The 16447-nt window shown below is 56.5% G+C and overlaps 1 protein-coding gene across 1 annotated transcript in view; it reads right to left on the reverse strand.

The window, feature by feature from the left end:
* Window positions 1-16447, reverse strand: part of CACNA1I (calcium voltage-gated channel subunit alpha1 I) — a 119621-nt gene that overhangs the window by 51103 nt on the left and 52071 nt on the right. The window contains exon 5 of the mRNA XM_025399228.1: window positions 2256-2415. Coding sequence (XP_025255013.1) covers window positions 2256-2415 — 160 coding nt within the window. The remainder of the gene's footprint in view (window positions 1-2255; window positions 2416-16447) is intronic.

The following is a 16447-nucleotide window of genomic DNA, read 5'->3' on the forward strand; positions in this document are numbered from 1 at the left end:
AAATTCCAGCTTTCTGATCACCCAGAAGAGATCTTGCTGCCTCTTTGTGAACCCTGGTTACCAACTTCTCTGCTCCTTGTCCTAAACAAGCCTTGTGAGTTAAGGTCTAAACCTCCCTTATTTCTACAGGAGTCACAGACCTGGAATGACCCTGGCCTTGCTCCCCACCCAGACGTGTGTGAACTGTACTCATCTCCTTTCTTCTTCATCACCGACCACTCGCCCTAGGAGAATGAAGCCAGGAGCTCAGAGGGAGGCGTGGCAATCACCCAGCATCTTCCCTTAGGGCGTTCTTTCTCCAGTGACATTTCTTTTTTTTTTTTTTTTTTTTGAGACTGAGTCTGGCTCTGCCACCCAGGCTGGAGTGCGGTGGCCGGATCTCAGCTCACTGCAAGCTCCGCCTCCTGGGTTCACGCCATTCTCCTGCCTCAGCCTCCCGAGTACCTGGGACCACAGGCGCCCGCCACTTCGCCCGGCTAGTTTTTTTTTTTTTTGTATTTTTTAGTAGAGACGGGGTTTCACCGTGTTAGCCAGGATGGTCTCGATCTCCTGACCTCGTGATCCGCCCGTCTCGGCCTCCCAAAGTGCTGGGATTACAGGCTTGAGCCACCGCGCCCGGCCGACATTTCTTTATATTTATTATTCCCTTCCTGGGGTGGGGATGGGGGTGGACCAGATCAGGTTACTCTTTAACACGGCCCAAGCACGTCCACGGCATCCTCCCTCCAACTCCCCTGTTGCATCCAAGACAGGGCTGGGGGCTGTCTCATGAGGCCTCGGGACGACCACAGAAAAGGAGACATCAGGGACTGGGACACAGAATCTCCAACAGCCAGTCCTCGCTCCCAGCCTGCCTCTGGGTGAAATGAACTCACACATCCACTCACTCACTCATTCCTTCAACAATTAGCTGGGAGCACCTGTGCCAAGTCCTGCTCTAGATCCTGGGAAGAGTCAAGCCCCAGGTGCCCCTGCAGTAGAGAACTGACATTCCAGGGGCCTCCAGAGACCTTGGATGAACCGACAGGAGATGATTTCAGAGAGATGAGTCAAGAAGAAACCCCAGCAGGGCTGTGTGATGGCCAACTTGGGGCTGGGGTGGTGAGGGAGGGCGAGGGAAGGCCTCCAGGAGGAGGCGTCGGGTGGGCTGAGCCCACATGATAAGAAGGGGCCGGCCACAGAAGGATCCAGGGAAAGAGGCCTGTGGGACAGAGGGGCGGAGCTCATACTACCCTGACTTCAAAGCAGCTGCCTCTCCCCAGTCCCACTGCCCCGGGCCCTGCCTCAGGACCTGCCCCTTCTGGGAGTGGGCACAAGTGTAGACCCCCTTCCTGAACCCCCACTTGGGGCCCTTACCCAACAAGGTGCCCCTGCTGTGGTCTACCCAAGTACCCTACTGTTCCCCCACAGCGATGGGTGGATGGGCCCGTTCCTACCCAACTTTCACCCTCCAGCTCTGCTACCCTCTCCCCAACCAGACAGGCGGAGAGGGAGAAACTAGCTCTCACCTGTACAGTGTCCCCACATCCCCACGCCTCCCACAGTCACCTCGGTCCATGATTGACAGACTGAGAGGCACTCACTAGAGGTGTCTGGGATCGGCTCCCAGCCCTGCGCTTCTCAAGGGCAGGGATTGCCTCTTCTGCCGCATCCTGAGACCTGAGCACAGGCCCAACAAAGGGGAGTGAGAAAATGGATGAAAATTCTCTCCTGTTTCTGACTCCCTGGGGCCTGGCACTTAGTTGGTGCACACCATGCTTATCTGAAATGAATGCATATTCACGTCCAAACACATACGCGTAGGTACGTGTGTGCGTACACTTGTCCCCCACCACTACGGAAGCACGGGTTCTATAGGCGTCCCATTTTTCAGACAACTAAGCCCAGCTCCTCCAAGAGCCAGAGCTTGATTTGTGTGTCAATAATCCTCTCTCGGAGGAGTGTCCCGCCCCCTGCTTTCATACACAGGCGGCCGAATGGGAGCTCAGCCTTCCTGGATGACTCAGCCACCAAGGGGAATGAATGTGCTGTGAGCGGAGAGCCAAGTTCTATGCCTGCTCTTCAGGTTTTCTGTCTTCTTTTTCCTCCTGGGCATCACTTCTGCTTGTGTCTTAACTTCCCTTTCCCCTCCTACCTGACCTCTCTTTTTCTGCAGCTTCTACCCCATTGGTCCTGATTCCTAGTGATCCAGAAGGTTAAAACTGTGTCTTAGTAAGAGTCCCTGGAGCTGCATGGATGGCAGGGGCTGAACTCACATGGTGAAATTCTCCTCCAGGAAGCAGCGGTTACGCAGCAGGCCGGCCCAGAGCTGCACGCCTATGATGCCAAAGATGAAGAAGACAAAGAAGCAGAGCAGCAGGACATTCCCCAGCATGGGCAGCGTGTCCAGGAGCAGGTTCACCAGGATCCGCATACCTGGGAGGGGGAAAGGTGGAGGGATGGTCAGACAGGGAGCAGAGGTCCCAGAGAGGAAAGAGTGAGAGCAAGATTAGAGAAACAGGGACGGGGAGTGGGATGCATTTTCAGGAGCTCCTTGCTGTTCCCATTCTGTTCAGTGGCTGCCAGATACACCCTCTCCTTTGTATCTGCCCCTCCACCCAAAAAGCCATGGAAACGGCTCAGGGCCCCGCTCCACTTACACTAGATTGTGAATGAACAAGCAAGCACTTATGGAGCACCTTTTATGTACTATGTGCTCTTCTGTGTACTTGCACAAATGTGATCTTCAGTCTTCATGACAACTCTGTGAGGTTGGTACTATCATTTCTATTTTATAGAGAAGGCAGCTGGAGACTCAAAGAACTGAAACTGCTTGCCCTAGGTCACACAGCTCAGAAGCAGCAGGGTCTAGATTTAGACCAGGTGTCTTGACACAAAATCTAGGTGTCTTTTCACAACCCCCTTGTCTCAGTGGCCTGGGACTGAGGCTGGTTCACCTTAGTATGCCCAGCACCTGCATAGAGTGGTCATAGTACGTGCCCAATGAATGTGTCCTGAATACCCTTTGTCTCTGGGGCAGTCACTGTTCCCCTTGACCATGTCAGGACACAGCAGTACCAGCCAGAATTACCACTCCCACTGCATGACAGAACCAGGCAGAGCCCCCAGAGTCACCTTCAGAAGAGCCAAGGGCCTGCTAATAGGCTCTACAGAGAAGGCCCACACAGGAGTCCATGGCTCCAAGGAAGGTGAAGAGTTGGTGGGGCACCTTTGAGTACACACCCTCCTCCTAAGATCCTGTAGAGTCCATGCTGCCCACCTCTCTAGCTTCATACCTCTCTCAATTTACAGCCTATGCCTTGCAGTGCCAAATTATTTGAAGTTCCCTAAACATACCATAAGATTTCACACCTCCGTGCTTTTATCCTTGCTGTTCCCTCTTCCCAGAACACCCTTTCTCCTCTCTTCTGCCTGGCAAATCCCTATTCAGCCACCACGGCCCTGTGAATGCTCTTTCTGCGAAGGCTTCCAGACTCTTACATCATCACAGGTAGAGTTCATCCTTCTCTCTTCTGCTCTGGGCAATCTCAGCACCTCTGACCTAGCCTAGGCTGCCATGTACAGTTGTGCATGTTGTATACTGCACAACCTAGGAGGTTCCATCCATACCAATATCTCGTCTTCTAGCCCTAATGTATAGTTGTCTGTCTACTTTCCTGTCTCTTCCACCAGGTTGTAAGGTTCTGGGGGCAGGACCCTGGTCTAAGTCACCTCAGTATTCCCAGAACCCAGCAGGTCCTGGCTGAGAAGACAGACTCACCTAACATTTGTTCAATGACTACTCATGAACGAATTATGTGATAAGTCATGGGGAGGGAGTGGAAGATTGAAGAGAGGAAGATGGAAGGATGGTGACAAGTAGAACCGTGGCCCTGTCCAGATGGTTTTGTATGCCAGGGGTGAGCCTGAGGTGATTATTAATGAGGACAATTATTTGGAATTTGCATCACAAACTCTGTGTGCAGTGATTTCCAATCAATAATTAATGCTCACCCCATCTTCCCTCTCCACAAAACTAGGTCAGCCTCCTCTCAGGAACGACAGTGGGGCTCGCCTGCAGGCGGCTTCATCCCACCAGGAGCAGGCCAGGGTGAGGGCTCAGTCCTCCACCACGCTACACCCCCAAGCCGGGGGGCAAGGCGTGTACAGCAGAGGGAAGGAAGAAAATAGAATGGGTGCCCAATAAATGGATGGGTAATCCATCCAAATGGATCCCCTGACTCAAGCAGGCCAACTGCAGGCCTTTCTAGTGCCTCACCATTCATTCATTCATTCATTCATTCATTCGTTCATTCGTTCGTTCGTTCATGAAACACATAGTAAATGCCAGCTACATGCCAGGCATGGCGTTGGGCACATGGGGAATCCAAAGACAAACAAGACCTAATTTTTTACCCTCCCCACCCCCATTCCCCCCACCACCAGAGCTCACAGCCTGGCAGCAAGAGGACAGGGAATCAAGTGTTGAGCCAAAGGACCATGACTGGGGAGTGGGGCCGCTCCGGGCACATTTGCTGAGCTGGACTCCAGGATGTGAAGCCTTGGCCAGCAGAGGGACTGGCATGGGCAAAGGCACCATTCCTGAGGGCGGTTGCGGGGGGCTCCGAGGAGTGTGGGGCTCTGTGCTGGGTGTCTGGGCAAGGAGGTCTGCTGGCATATTTCTAAGCAGGCAGAGCCCTTGATCAGCTCTGAGCTTCAAAAAAGAATGGGCGAGCCCCGAGGCCAGGACAGGGGCAGGAGGCAAGCACAGAGGGCTGGTAGCAGCTGGAGAAGAGGCTGGATGAGAAGGGCCTGGAGAAGGCAGCTCTGCACAGTCCCAGCCTGGCTGCTTCACTCCCACTCCTGCTGTTCCCTCCGGCAGGCCTTTGTTGCTCAATTAATTACATCTCCCTTGTTCTCTGGGATATTGAAATTCCAAAAGGCTCCTGCAAACCTATCCGGCTGGCTTCCCTGAATGGCAGCCCCGTCCCTCCTCCCCTCCCGCCTCACTCTGCCCAGCTGGGCCCCAGTGCACTTCACAGACCTCCCTGGGGCCCAGGGAGTCCCAGGGCCACAGAGCCCCAGCATAATTAGCTAATTAAGGACTTAGAACGACTTTATCCCTTCCTCGCCAGTGAAGAGGGGCCACAGGATTAGGGAGCCAGGGAGGACCTCAAGAGACCACGGCTAATCTTCCTTTTATGCCAACGGTCAAGTAATTAGCCAAGACAGGTTGGCCAGTTACACTGTACCCTCAGTGCCTCTGAAGCCTGGCATAGGAGGTGGAGGCAGGGAGAGAAAAGAGAAAAGCAGACAGAGGAGAAAGTGAAACTAGGAGTGACAGAAACAAAGAAGACAGAGAGAAAGAGTGGAGAGTCTGCCTGCAAGTCACCATCTGCCTCAAACCATCCTTTCTACTTCATCTCCTGCCACACCTTCCCCCAGCCAAACCCTCCTCCTCCAGGCAGTCCTCCCTGATTCTCACCCCCAGTTAGTCATGAAACCACCCTGTCTCTTGTTGCCCCAAGGCTCTCACTCACTCTCAGGATCAGGACGGGCTTACCTGGTTCTGTGTTGGTTTTTTTTGTTTTTTTTTTTTTTTTTTTTGAGACGGAGTCTCGCTTTGTCGCCCAGGCTGGTGTACAGTGGTGTGATCTTGGCTCATTGCAAGCTCCGCCTCCCGGGTTCACGCCATTCTCCCGCCTCAGCCTCTGAGTAGCTGGGACTACAGGCGCGCACCACCACGCCCGGCTAATTTTTTGTATTTTTAGTAGAGAAGGGGTTTCACCGTATTAGCCAGGATGGTCTCGATCTCCTGACCTCGTGATCCGCCCGCCTCGGCCTCCCAAAGTGCTGGGATTACAGGCGTGAGCCACCGCGCCTGGCCTGGTTCTGTGTTCTTAGTGCACCTTTACAAGCCTTCTGCCTGGAGCAAGAGCCAGATGGGCCATGATGGGAACAGGCTACAGGCAGCCCCACGAGTGTGATTGAGGGTGCTGGGCCCCCAGCTAAAAAGGGGAAGAGGACCCTGGAGTCCTCAGGACACCTGGCAGCCCCCAGCCCAGTGAGCGCCCAGAGCACAGGCCCAGGACAGGACATCTGGGTCCCAGTCCCAGCAGGGTGGCCTTGAGGTAAAGCTTGCCTTCTCTGGGCCCCAGTGGCCTCATCTACAGAGCAGACAGTGGCTCCTGTCCAGCCAGCCCTTCAGGAATACCATGGGGCCAGGACACTGCTGATGGAAGATTTCCTGAAGTCAGAAGCCTCCAACAGCCCATGCGCCCCACGGGAAAGTGCAAATCCTCACCCCCACTTCCTGGCCCCTGCTCACAGACTCCTCCCGAGTCCAGCCCCACCTTCTTCCATCCGCCCTACCACACCTGAAGGTACCAGCCAGACTGGCAGCTCCCAGCATCCCCACTCCCCACCCTGGCACACACTCCGCCCCCGCCCACAACGCCTCCTCCACCCTGCCATAGGATCCTGGGACCGCTGTGCTGCACCCAGCCAGACAGACCCACTTCCAGTCCTGGAAAGCCCACTTTCGGGGCTGCCTCCATGCCCTTGCACATGCTTGGAGGGCCATCTCTCGCCTCCTTTTGGGGGATCTCAGCTGAGCAGTCACCTCATATGGTGCCCCTGCCATGAGCTGCCCACCCGCCCTCCATCGTAGCCTGTGCCAGTTACCGGCTCTGCCTCCTCCTCCCCGCTGGAAATCAGGCAGGCTCTGCACCCAAGGCCAAGGCAGCTGCTCTGTGTTCTCCCATCCAGACCAGGACCTGGCACAAAGCAGCCCCCTGAAGGCCGACAGCTTGAATGAGTAAAGGTGTGATGGGCGAGTGAATGGAGCCACTCAGCAAGAACTGAATGAGGGCTGGCTACGTGCCAGGCACTGTGCTAGGCTCATGGGGATACATGAGTTTAAAAAAAAACACAAAACAAAGTTCCCTGTCCTCATGAGGCTCACATCCCAGGTAGAGGAGGGAAAAACAGGCAATAAACCACACGGGTGACACATAAGGACACGTCCTCATTCGTTGGATGAAAAGTGCTATGAAAACAAAAAGAAGGGGGAAAAGGTTGGGGGTTTGGCCTGGGGTCAGGTGAACATTAAATAGGGGGCCAGGAAAAGCAGGACGACGCTAAGCAGAGACGGGGAGGGGGTGGCAGAGTCAGCTGAGGGGTTGTCGCTGTCTGGGGAACAGCCCTCAAGTCAGAGGCAGCCTGGACAAAGGCCTGGAGGCGGGAGGCAGTCAAGCACAGCCACAGCCACAGCCACAGCAAGGAGACCATGCGGCTGCGGGGAAGCCGAGCAGGGACGAGGCTGGGGAGGAGACAGGGCCAGGGGCCTGGAAGACTTGAGCTTCTCCAGAGGTATCACGGGAGCCACCATAAGGGAATGAGCAGAAGGGAGACGTGATCTGGGGAAGGGGTGAGAGGATTGCCAGGCTGCTAGGCAGAGAATGGATCGCAGGGGACCAGGGCAGAGGCGGGAGAGCATCAACGGCACAGTCTGCAGGATCTCGTGCAGACACTCCTGTGGACAGCGCCCCAAATGGCACACACATCTCTGAAAGGGGGCCGGGCCTGTGGGCTCCACAGCTGTGTGGTCACTGCCTCCCAGGGGCCTCACCTGGGACAGAAACGGGAGTGCTGAGGGTGGCGCCCAGGAAAGCTGTGGCTCCCTGCCCTGTGCCCTCACTGTTAGGATGGCCCAGGCCAGACACTGGGAACTCCCCACAACCCTCACAGCCTGATGATCGGGCCTTCCGTCCCCCTGCTCCTCTCCGTCCTGCCTGGCCCTGCCTGGCCGTCGTACACTCGTCATTGTGATAAACCGGAAGGTGGGGGGGCTGAGCCCAGATAATGATGGCAGTAGAGTGGGGAACGTGGTGGGTTCTGGAGGTATTTTGGAGGCCAAGCCGAGGGATGGGATGTGGATGTAGGAGGAAGAGGGCAGTTGGGGACGACTCCAAGGTGTGGGGCCTGGAGCCACAGAGCAGCCCTCAGTGGGGGCGGGGCTCCATCTGGAGATGCGGAGCTTGGGGTGGCCGGAGTACATCCCCATGGAGTTGCTTTGCTAGCTCTTGGGGTCTGGAGTTCAGGGGAGAGGGGTCTGGCCCGGGAGCGGCATGTGGAGCACCAGGGTGAGGACAGTCTCCAGACAGCACTGAAAGCTGGGGGCTTGGTGGTGGCAGATGGCAGCGGGCCGGTGGATGGAACTGCTCACCCTTTTTGGGAGCCCCTAGACTACAGCCTCTGCTTGAGAGAACCTGGGCAGCAGCCAGGCAGAGGTAGCCCCTTGGTGGCAGTGGGGACACCTGAGAGGAGGTGGCAGGAAGAACAGGAAGCACTTCCTGACAGGCATCACCCCTGGAGGTTTGGGGTGTTCTTGGCAGAGGGGAGCTGTCAGCCCAGATCGGTTCAGCCACTCTGCCAGGCCAGCTCCAGTAGAAATCGCCAGACGCGTGCCAGCCTCTGCCAGGGCACAGCCCGTGGCCCCGAAGAGTGGAGTAGGGGTGAGGGGAGCCAAGGCTGTGGCCTGGCCACTGGGGGCCACTCTCCCTGGACTGGCTGGGTCAGTAAAGGGGCTGGGCGGCTAGGAGAGGCCGTCTCTGCTCCTGCCATTGCCAGCACCAACTAATCAGGGGCACAGTGGGTACCGGGAGGCCTGGCCAGGCAGCAGACGGCCAGGTTGCCGGGGTCACAGCTGCCGGCCCAAGGCCCAGCCAGGGAGGGGCCTGTGGGCTGGTGGAGGGCCTTGGTGCCCACCGCTGAGAAAGGAAACCAACCTCAGCCAACCAGCAGCACACTTCCCCAGTCCCAGGAGAGGCCTCGGGTCCCTCCCAGAGCTGGTAGTGCTCACACCCTCGGGGGCTGGCCCGGCTGTCTCACTGCAGGTCCCCCCACCTGCTGTGCCCCAAACCACTCCTAGGCATCCTTCAAATGTCCCGCCACCCCTTCCTCTGGGAAGCCTCCTCCTAGTCCAGATAGGCGCCCTTTCCCATCGGTCCCTGCCCCCATCAGAGCAGGCATCCCACTGGCCTGCAGCTGTCAGCCTTTGGGGAAGGGGCTGTGCCTGATCCTGGCCCCACACCTGGCCAGGGTCTCTCCCAGAAAACCCCAGGTGGATTTTGCTTTGGATGAATGATGGAAGCAATCCACGAGTCAGTGAATCCACAGTGGCCAGTACTTTGGTCCGGTGTCCTGTCCAGGACACTCCCTCCCTCCGGATTTGTAGAACAGAACGCAGAACTCGACCTGAGATGGGGGAGAGGGAGAGGCTGCCTTTGCCCTGCCCCACCCCCAAGCACTTCTCCCTGCTCGGTCCAGGCTGCTCTTTCCTGTTGCCAAATCCAGCGCTTGCCAGATGCTCTGGCCAGATGTTCTCCCACCCACCCAGCCCCATCTCTCCTGGGAAGGGAGCACCCCTGGGGAAACTGGCCCCCCCTCATTTCATCTCCCCATTTCTCTCCCTGTTTCCCTCTCTTCCTTCCCCATGGGGGCTGCCAGGCCTTTCTCCCTCAGGAGAAAGTGGGAGCCCCTTGTGGGTGCCTAGAACAGACAGCCCTGAAGTCCAACGTGCGACCTGGTGGGGACTGATAGCCCAGTAGCCTTCCTTCTGCTCTCCCCAAGCCCCGAGTAATCACGCGCTCCAAGTGAAAATGCCGACACTTCCACGCCAACTCTGTCAAGGTGCATCTCTCAGACCTGCCCAACAAATGCCCCCCAAGGCCCTTCCAGGAAGGAATCCTGAGACCTTCCTCACCCCTCCTCAGCACGGTTGGCCTGACCATGACCCTGGTTGGGCAGGCACCTGGGCAGGAAAGGGCTGGGCCTGGGGCGCGAGGGCAGGGGCCCGCTGTGCACTAACCATAGTGCCATCCTGCCTCCTGCCCTGCCTCGTGGCCTCAGCCTGAAAGGGGCTCAGCACCACGAGACCTGTGTACCCTGACAGTGAAAGGCATGCAGAGGTCTGGAGCAGACCAGGCTGAGCAGGGAAATGGGAGGAGAGAGGGCCTCGAGGCATCACTGCAGCCCACGGGACCTCTCTCCTTTGACCCCGGAGGTGGGCAGGGACGTTTCCTGATGTCCCGCAGACAGTGGGGACGGGGGTGGGTGTCTGGCGCCTACACGCTAACAGAACAGAAAGGAGGTACTGAAACACAGTGAAAAGCTGTAGGGTCAGGTTCAAACCCTAGCTCTGTCCCCAGCCAGCTGTGTGGTCTCGAGCAGACTAGTCAACCCCTCTGCCTGCTTCCCCATCTAGAAAGTGGGTGTCACAATGCCACTGACTTCCTAGGGCTGTAGTGAAGATGAAATGACACTGCCCATGTAAAGCACTGTGATGGGCTTGTCGCAAGCACTTGATACACTTTAGCCCACTTATTGGGCGGATCTGGAGGTCCAGAGATCGAGACCATCCTGGCCAATATGGTGAAACCCCGTCTCTACCAAAAGTACAAAAATTAGCTAGGTGTGGTGGTGGGAGTCTGTAATCCCAGCTACTCAGGAGGCTGAGGCAGGAGAATCGCTTGAACCCAGGAGGCGGAGGTTGCAGTGAACCTAGATCACACCACTGCACTCCAGCCTGCTGACAGAGCAAGACTTCGTCTCAAAAAAAAAAAAAACTTTAGCCACTTATGATTATAATTAACTCCCTAGAAAATGTGACCAACCCTCTCCCTTTCCTGCCACGCAGTCCCCTGCCCACCCACAGGATGCCCAGCCCAGGATGACACCTCCATTCCACCTTTGCACATGCCAATCTGTCTGCCAGGCACACCCTCCCCAACCCTCAGCTGATGAGTGTCTTCCAAAACCAGCCCCTGAGAAGACATCCCTGCCACGCTACGTCCACCCTCACTGCTCCCAGCACCTTTCTAGCAGCAGCACCTGCAGATTGCGTAGGCACACGAGGCTGTGCACGCAGCTCTCTACACCCACAGCGGCATTTCAGCCTTCCAAACCAGATGGACATCGGTATTATTAACTTCTCTTGAGAGCTGGGGAAATAGAGGCACAGAGAGGCATGTGGCTTACTCAGGGTCCCATAGCCAGTGGGTGGAGGCCCTAGGACCAGAACCTGGCCTGACAGCACAGAGCAAACCTCCAGCTGGTGGTGCAGCTGAGGGGACAGCAGCCTTCCCCACAGCACTGTCAGGGACTGTGAGTTTGGGCTCAGGGCTGCCCCTGAGCTCCCCAGGGTCTGCCTGGCCCCTGCTCCACAGTCTGGGTCAGGGAAATATCACCTCTGCTGGCCAGGCCTTGGCAGTGACTGCCCTGGAGAAAACTCACTTACTGGAGAAAACAGCACTTTTCATATGCAAATGGCTCAGGCAGTGTGCTTAGGGAAGCAAGGCAGTGCCTTGAGAGATGTATAGGCTGAGGCGGCTGGGGCGGGGGGCACATGTAGAGATGATTCAGCCCCATCTTGCCAAGGCCCAGAGAGAGGCGGTGACTTAGGAAAGGTCACAAGCAAGGAACCAGAACCCAGCCTCCCAACTCATAATTTGGCACTTCTTTCCTCGCTCCCCCAACCACCTCTCTGCTATCTTCCTCTCTTTATCCATCAGAGGCTGTGGCCTGAACAAGGACCTGCAGGGGTGGAGTGGAGAGACATGTATTTTATACGATTCTGTAAGCAGCACCATGATGTCCATGTCCCCCGCTCATCCTGGACAAAGTTGAGAGCCACACTTCTGATCCAGTTTCTCCTCCTGCTTTGTTTGTACAAGTAGGGAAACTGAGGCCCAGAGAAGCCAAGGGACTTCTCAGGTCACACAGCAGGCAATATGGCAGAGCTAAGACCAGAACTTTTATTCCCTGACCCACACTTGCATCTTCCTGGCTGTTCGTGCTGGAGCTTTGCAGACTTCGCTGTATTTTTAAAACACAGGCAACCAGCCCACTCCTCACGGCTTTGTAATTAATAACCCATCACTCGACTGTGACCATCACCAGCCCTCTAGCTTGCCCTCTAGTGACGAGACTGAAAGCTACAGGCTACTGTTGAAAAGACTGTGTCCCAGCGGCATGGCGGCTCATGCTTGTAATCCCAGCACTTTAGGAGGCCGAGACGGGTGGATCACAAGGTCAGGAGCTGGAGACCAGCCTGGCCAACACAGTGAAACCCTGTCCCTACTAAAAATACAAAAATAGCTGGGCGTGGTGGTAGGCACCTGTAATCCTGGCTACTCAGGAGACTGAGGCAGGAGAATCTCTTGAACCAGGAGGCGGAGGTTGCAGTGAGCCAAGATCACACCACTGCACTCCAACCTGGGTGACAGAGCTAGATGCCATCTCAAAAAAAAAAAGAGAAGTATGTATCCCAGGGCAGAAGCAGCTCAAACCATAAGTAGGAGGAATGTCCGCAGGAAAACCATATTCAAAAAAAAAGAAAATAAAAAAACAGGCGACCTATGAAATCTCTCTAGGAAGCACTTCTAAGAGCCCGATCCACCCCTTCTCCACCTCAGGTCACTCATTCCCTGGTGGCTCTAGGCAGAGGAGCCGGCACCTAAGGACAAAGCTGGGTGTCCTGTGAAATGAGGGTTAGACCAATGGACTTTCAGTCCCACGTGCTCCAACAGCCTGGGGCTCCTGTAGAATCAATCGCCTGTGAGGATGGCAGGGCCCTTCCAGGGGAACACCAGGTGCTGGAGGGCCAGCGCTCCCAGTAACTCCCCAGTGCTGGTTCTGAGACACTTTTCAGGCTGTGGCTGAGAGGCGGAATCAGGCTCAGCGGCCGGAAGCAGACACTCCCCCAACTCGGCGCTCCTTGCTGCCCAGCGGTGGCCACTAGCAGGAGGAGACCCTGAGGAAAGGCTCGGAGCCCACTCGGGGCTCCTTCTGTAACTGGAGCGCACAGGGATGTTGGGCACAGGGTCGATCCCTGCCTTCCCCAGAGGCCGGGGCAGGCTGGTGCTGGGGACCGGGAGTGTCCTCCACCTCCAGGGAGCAGCTTAATGAACTCCCCACACAGCGGGAGAGGAACCAGGAGGAGCAAAGAGGACCTAGAAGGAGAAGCACAGGCGCCCACACACACGTGCAAGGCACACACACGCTCTTCACACACATGCACCCTCACAGGCACACACATGCTCTCTACACACACGGACACACACACACTTCACACACATACACCCTCACAGGCGCACGCACACACACACACTTCAGACACACACCCTCATAGGCACACACATGCTCTCTACACACACAGGCACACACACGCTCTTCATACACACACCCTCACAGAGACACACACTTCACACACACATGCACTCTCACAAACACACCCTCGCAGGCACACACACCTTCACACACACCCTCACAGGCACACACAGGCACACACACGCTCTTCACACACGCTTTCACAGACACACACACATGCTGTCTACACACACGGGCACACACACACTCTTCACACACACCCTCACAAATACACAGGCACACACTTTTCACACACAAAAACACACCCTCACAGACACAATCTAACAGGCACACACAGGCACCCACACACATTCACAGATATACACACACACACCCTTCACACACACAGACACACACAGACACACCCTCGCAGGCACACATGCTCTTCACATGCATACACAATGCTCACAGGTATACACCTCCACAGGCACACACACTCTTCACACACACACCCTCTCGCACACCCTTTCACAGGCACACAGCACACACAATGACACACATGTGCACAGGCATGCACACATCCTGACAGGCATACCCCTTTATGGACAAACACAAGCTCAGAGGCACATACACACTCTTGACATACACATCCTTTCATAGACATACACACCCTCACAGGCACACACACACACTTCACACACACCCTCACAGGCACACACACACACCTCACACACACACACACCTCACACACACACCCTCACAGGCACACACACACACTTCACACACACACCCTCACAGGCACACACACACACACTTCACACACACACCCTCACAGGCACACACTCTCACATATACACACTCTCACATATACACACTCTCACATATACACACTCTCACGTGCCCATTCACGTGTGCAGGCCTTCACATTTGCTCACATGTGCACACACATCCTCAGATGCACACACTGTCAGACGCAAACACACTCTCCCATGTACTTACATGTGCCCACACACCTCAAAGGCACATACCTGTGCACACCCTTCCTTGCACACACACTTGTGCACACGCATGTCCTCACACATGTTCTCTGGTGGACACACCCTCACACCCACACACACTGAGCCCCCCTCCAGCCTCAGTGGTCCCAGCACAGTGTGCTGTCCCCTGCTGGGCAGACCCTAGACCTGACAGGAGGTTCAGATCAAGATCACGCACAAACATCCCTCGTGTGTGACCCCCTGCAACGTGCACACACCTCTGGAATGTGACTGTGCCTGTGGGCTCCGTGACCTGGAGTGTGACCGTGGCCCCATGGCAGCTGCCTGCTGAGGGCATCCCCTGCCCTCCCCAGGACAGAAACAGGCAGCACTGTGGGTAGGACCCAGGAGCGACACGGCCCCCTGTGCTGCCCCCTGAAAGCCGAGGTCCCTCCCGCCCACCCAGCTGCCCACACCAGACACTCAAGGAGGACCTGGACTGGGCCCAGCAGTACCTCTCCCATCCATTTGCTGCTCTGCCTCCTGCCTGCGCCTGCCCAGTACCGGCCATTCGCTCACACCTGTTCCAGGAGCAGTCCCTTGTCCAGCTCATCCCCACTGCCCACCCCCCCACACTCTGGCCAGGGGTGTTTCTAAAGCACCACTTGCTAACCTCCTCCCACGCTCCCACTGCCTTCAGGCACATGGTCCATCCCAAGGCCCTGTCCTCTCCAGCCTCATGCCCCACCCCTTTGTCCACCCAGCCCGCAACCCGCAGCTCCTGCAGCTCCCTCCCCAAGCCCTTTGCACTCCCTGACCTCCCCACAACTGCCACCCAGCCCTCCCCCTCCACCCACTCAATCCCCATCCTCCCCTGGGTCTCAGCTCAAACGTCCCCTTCTCCCGGAGGCGTCCCGACGCCCAGCCTCATTCTCCCTGCCTCCTCATGCCTGGCACAGGAGCATGTACAGCTCTGTGGTCCTGGCACAGCACACAGCTCAGTACACCTGCTGACTGTGTCCATTTCACACGTCTCTTTGGAGCGCCTTCTGTTTGCCAGGCAGAGTTCTGGGTGCTGAGTGCACGGAGGCCACCTTTTGGCTCATTTCCCAGTAAAGGCAGGCGGGGCACGTGGGAGAAAATCACACACTGTTGGGGAAGGTGTGCTGGTTTGGTTTGGTCCTTCCTGAACTGCTGTTTGGTCACACTGAATTGCTGTGTGACCCTGGACTGGCCACAACCCTCTCTGGGCCTCAGTTTCCTCATTTGTTAAATGTGGGAAAGATGGTTTTGAACTCGGTGATCTTCAAGAAGCCCTCTGGGATTGGAGGGGATGAGAAAGACAGAGAGAAGCTGGCCCTAAAATGGCCTCTCTGCATGTCACCTCCCCGCCCCCAAGGGGGTCTCCCCAGGGCAGTGGGAAGGGGCCGGACTGGTAGAGCTGAACTGCCCCTCCCACTACCGCACAGCTTTGGTTCCCACCACTCACTTGCCCTACCTCGCCTCCCAACCCTTCTCAAGGACCCTCACAGTAGCACTCAGGACCCCGAGAGTTTCCTATCATATTGTGACCTTGAGACCTCAGCCCCCAGGGCCCCCTCTGTGCCCTACCCAATCCAAGCCAGTCCCTCTCAGAACAAAGCAGGATTGGGCCACCCTCCAGGCTCAGACAGCTCTGCCACCCTCCTGGTCACCTTGCTCCACAGATATTCTGAAGCATGTGGCCTCTCCTGCCCCGCCAGGCATGCCCAGACTGACCGATGCATTCTGCAAGCCCGGGGTCAGGCCAGCCCCACAGGGCGCTCAGGATGGATGGACCACAGAGGTTGGCTGGGTGGGGTGGATGACAGAGCCCCAAGGCCCCAGGGCTAGGAATTAGGGGAATGGGGATAGCACTGTCTGTGGACGAGGAGCAGGTGCCAGGAGACCTGTACTGTTTGGCCGATGGGGAAACAGAAGCTCAGGCAGGGAAGAGAAGCAAGGGGTCAGACAGAGCCAGGAAATACGCTGGGCTGAGGACAGACAGAACTCTGTTCAGATTCCAGCCCTGCCGCTGAATTGCTGTTTGACTTTATGTGAGCCACCTTTTACTTCTCTGAGCCTCCCACAGGTTGTTGAGCCATCAGATGTCAAGTTCCTGGACCACAGGAAGTGGGTAGATGCCTATAAAAGCCCCATGCAGCCAGGTGCGGTGGCTCACGCCTGTAATCCCAGCACTTTGGGAAGCCGATGTGGGTGGATCACCTGAGGTTAGGAGTTCGAGACCAGCCTGACCAATATGGTGAAACCCCGTTTCTATTAAAAATACAAAAATTAGCTAGGCTTGGTGGCATGTGCCTGTA

This window comes from Theropithecus gelada, chromosome 10 (genome assembly GCF_003255815.1).
Source record: "Theropithecus gelada isolate Dixy chromosome 10, Tgel_1.0, whole genome shotgun sequence".
NCBI lineage: Eukaryota > Metazoa > Chordata > Mammalia > Primates > Cercopithecidae > Theropithecus > Theropithecus gelada.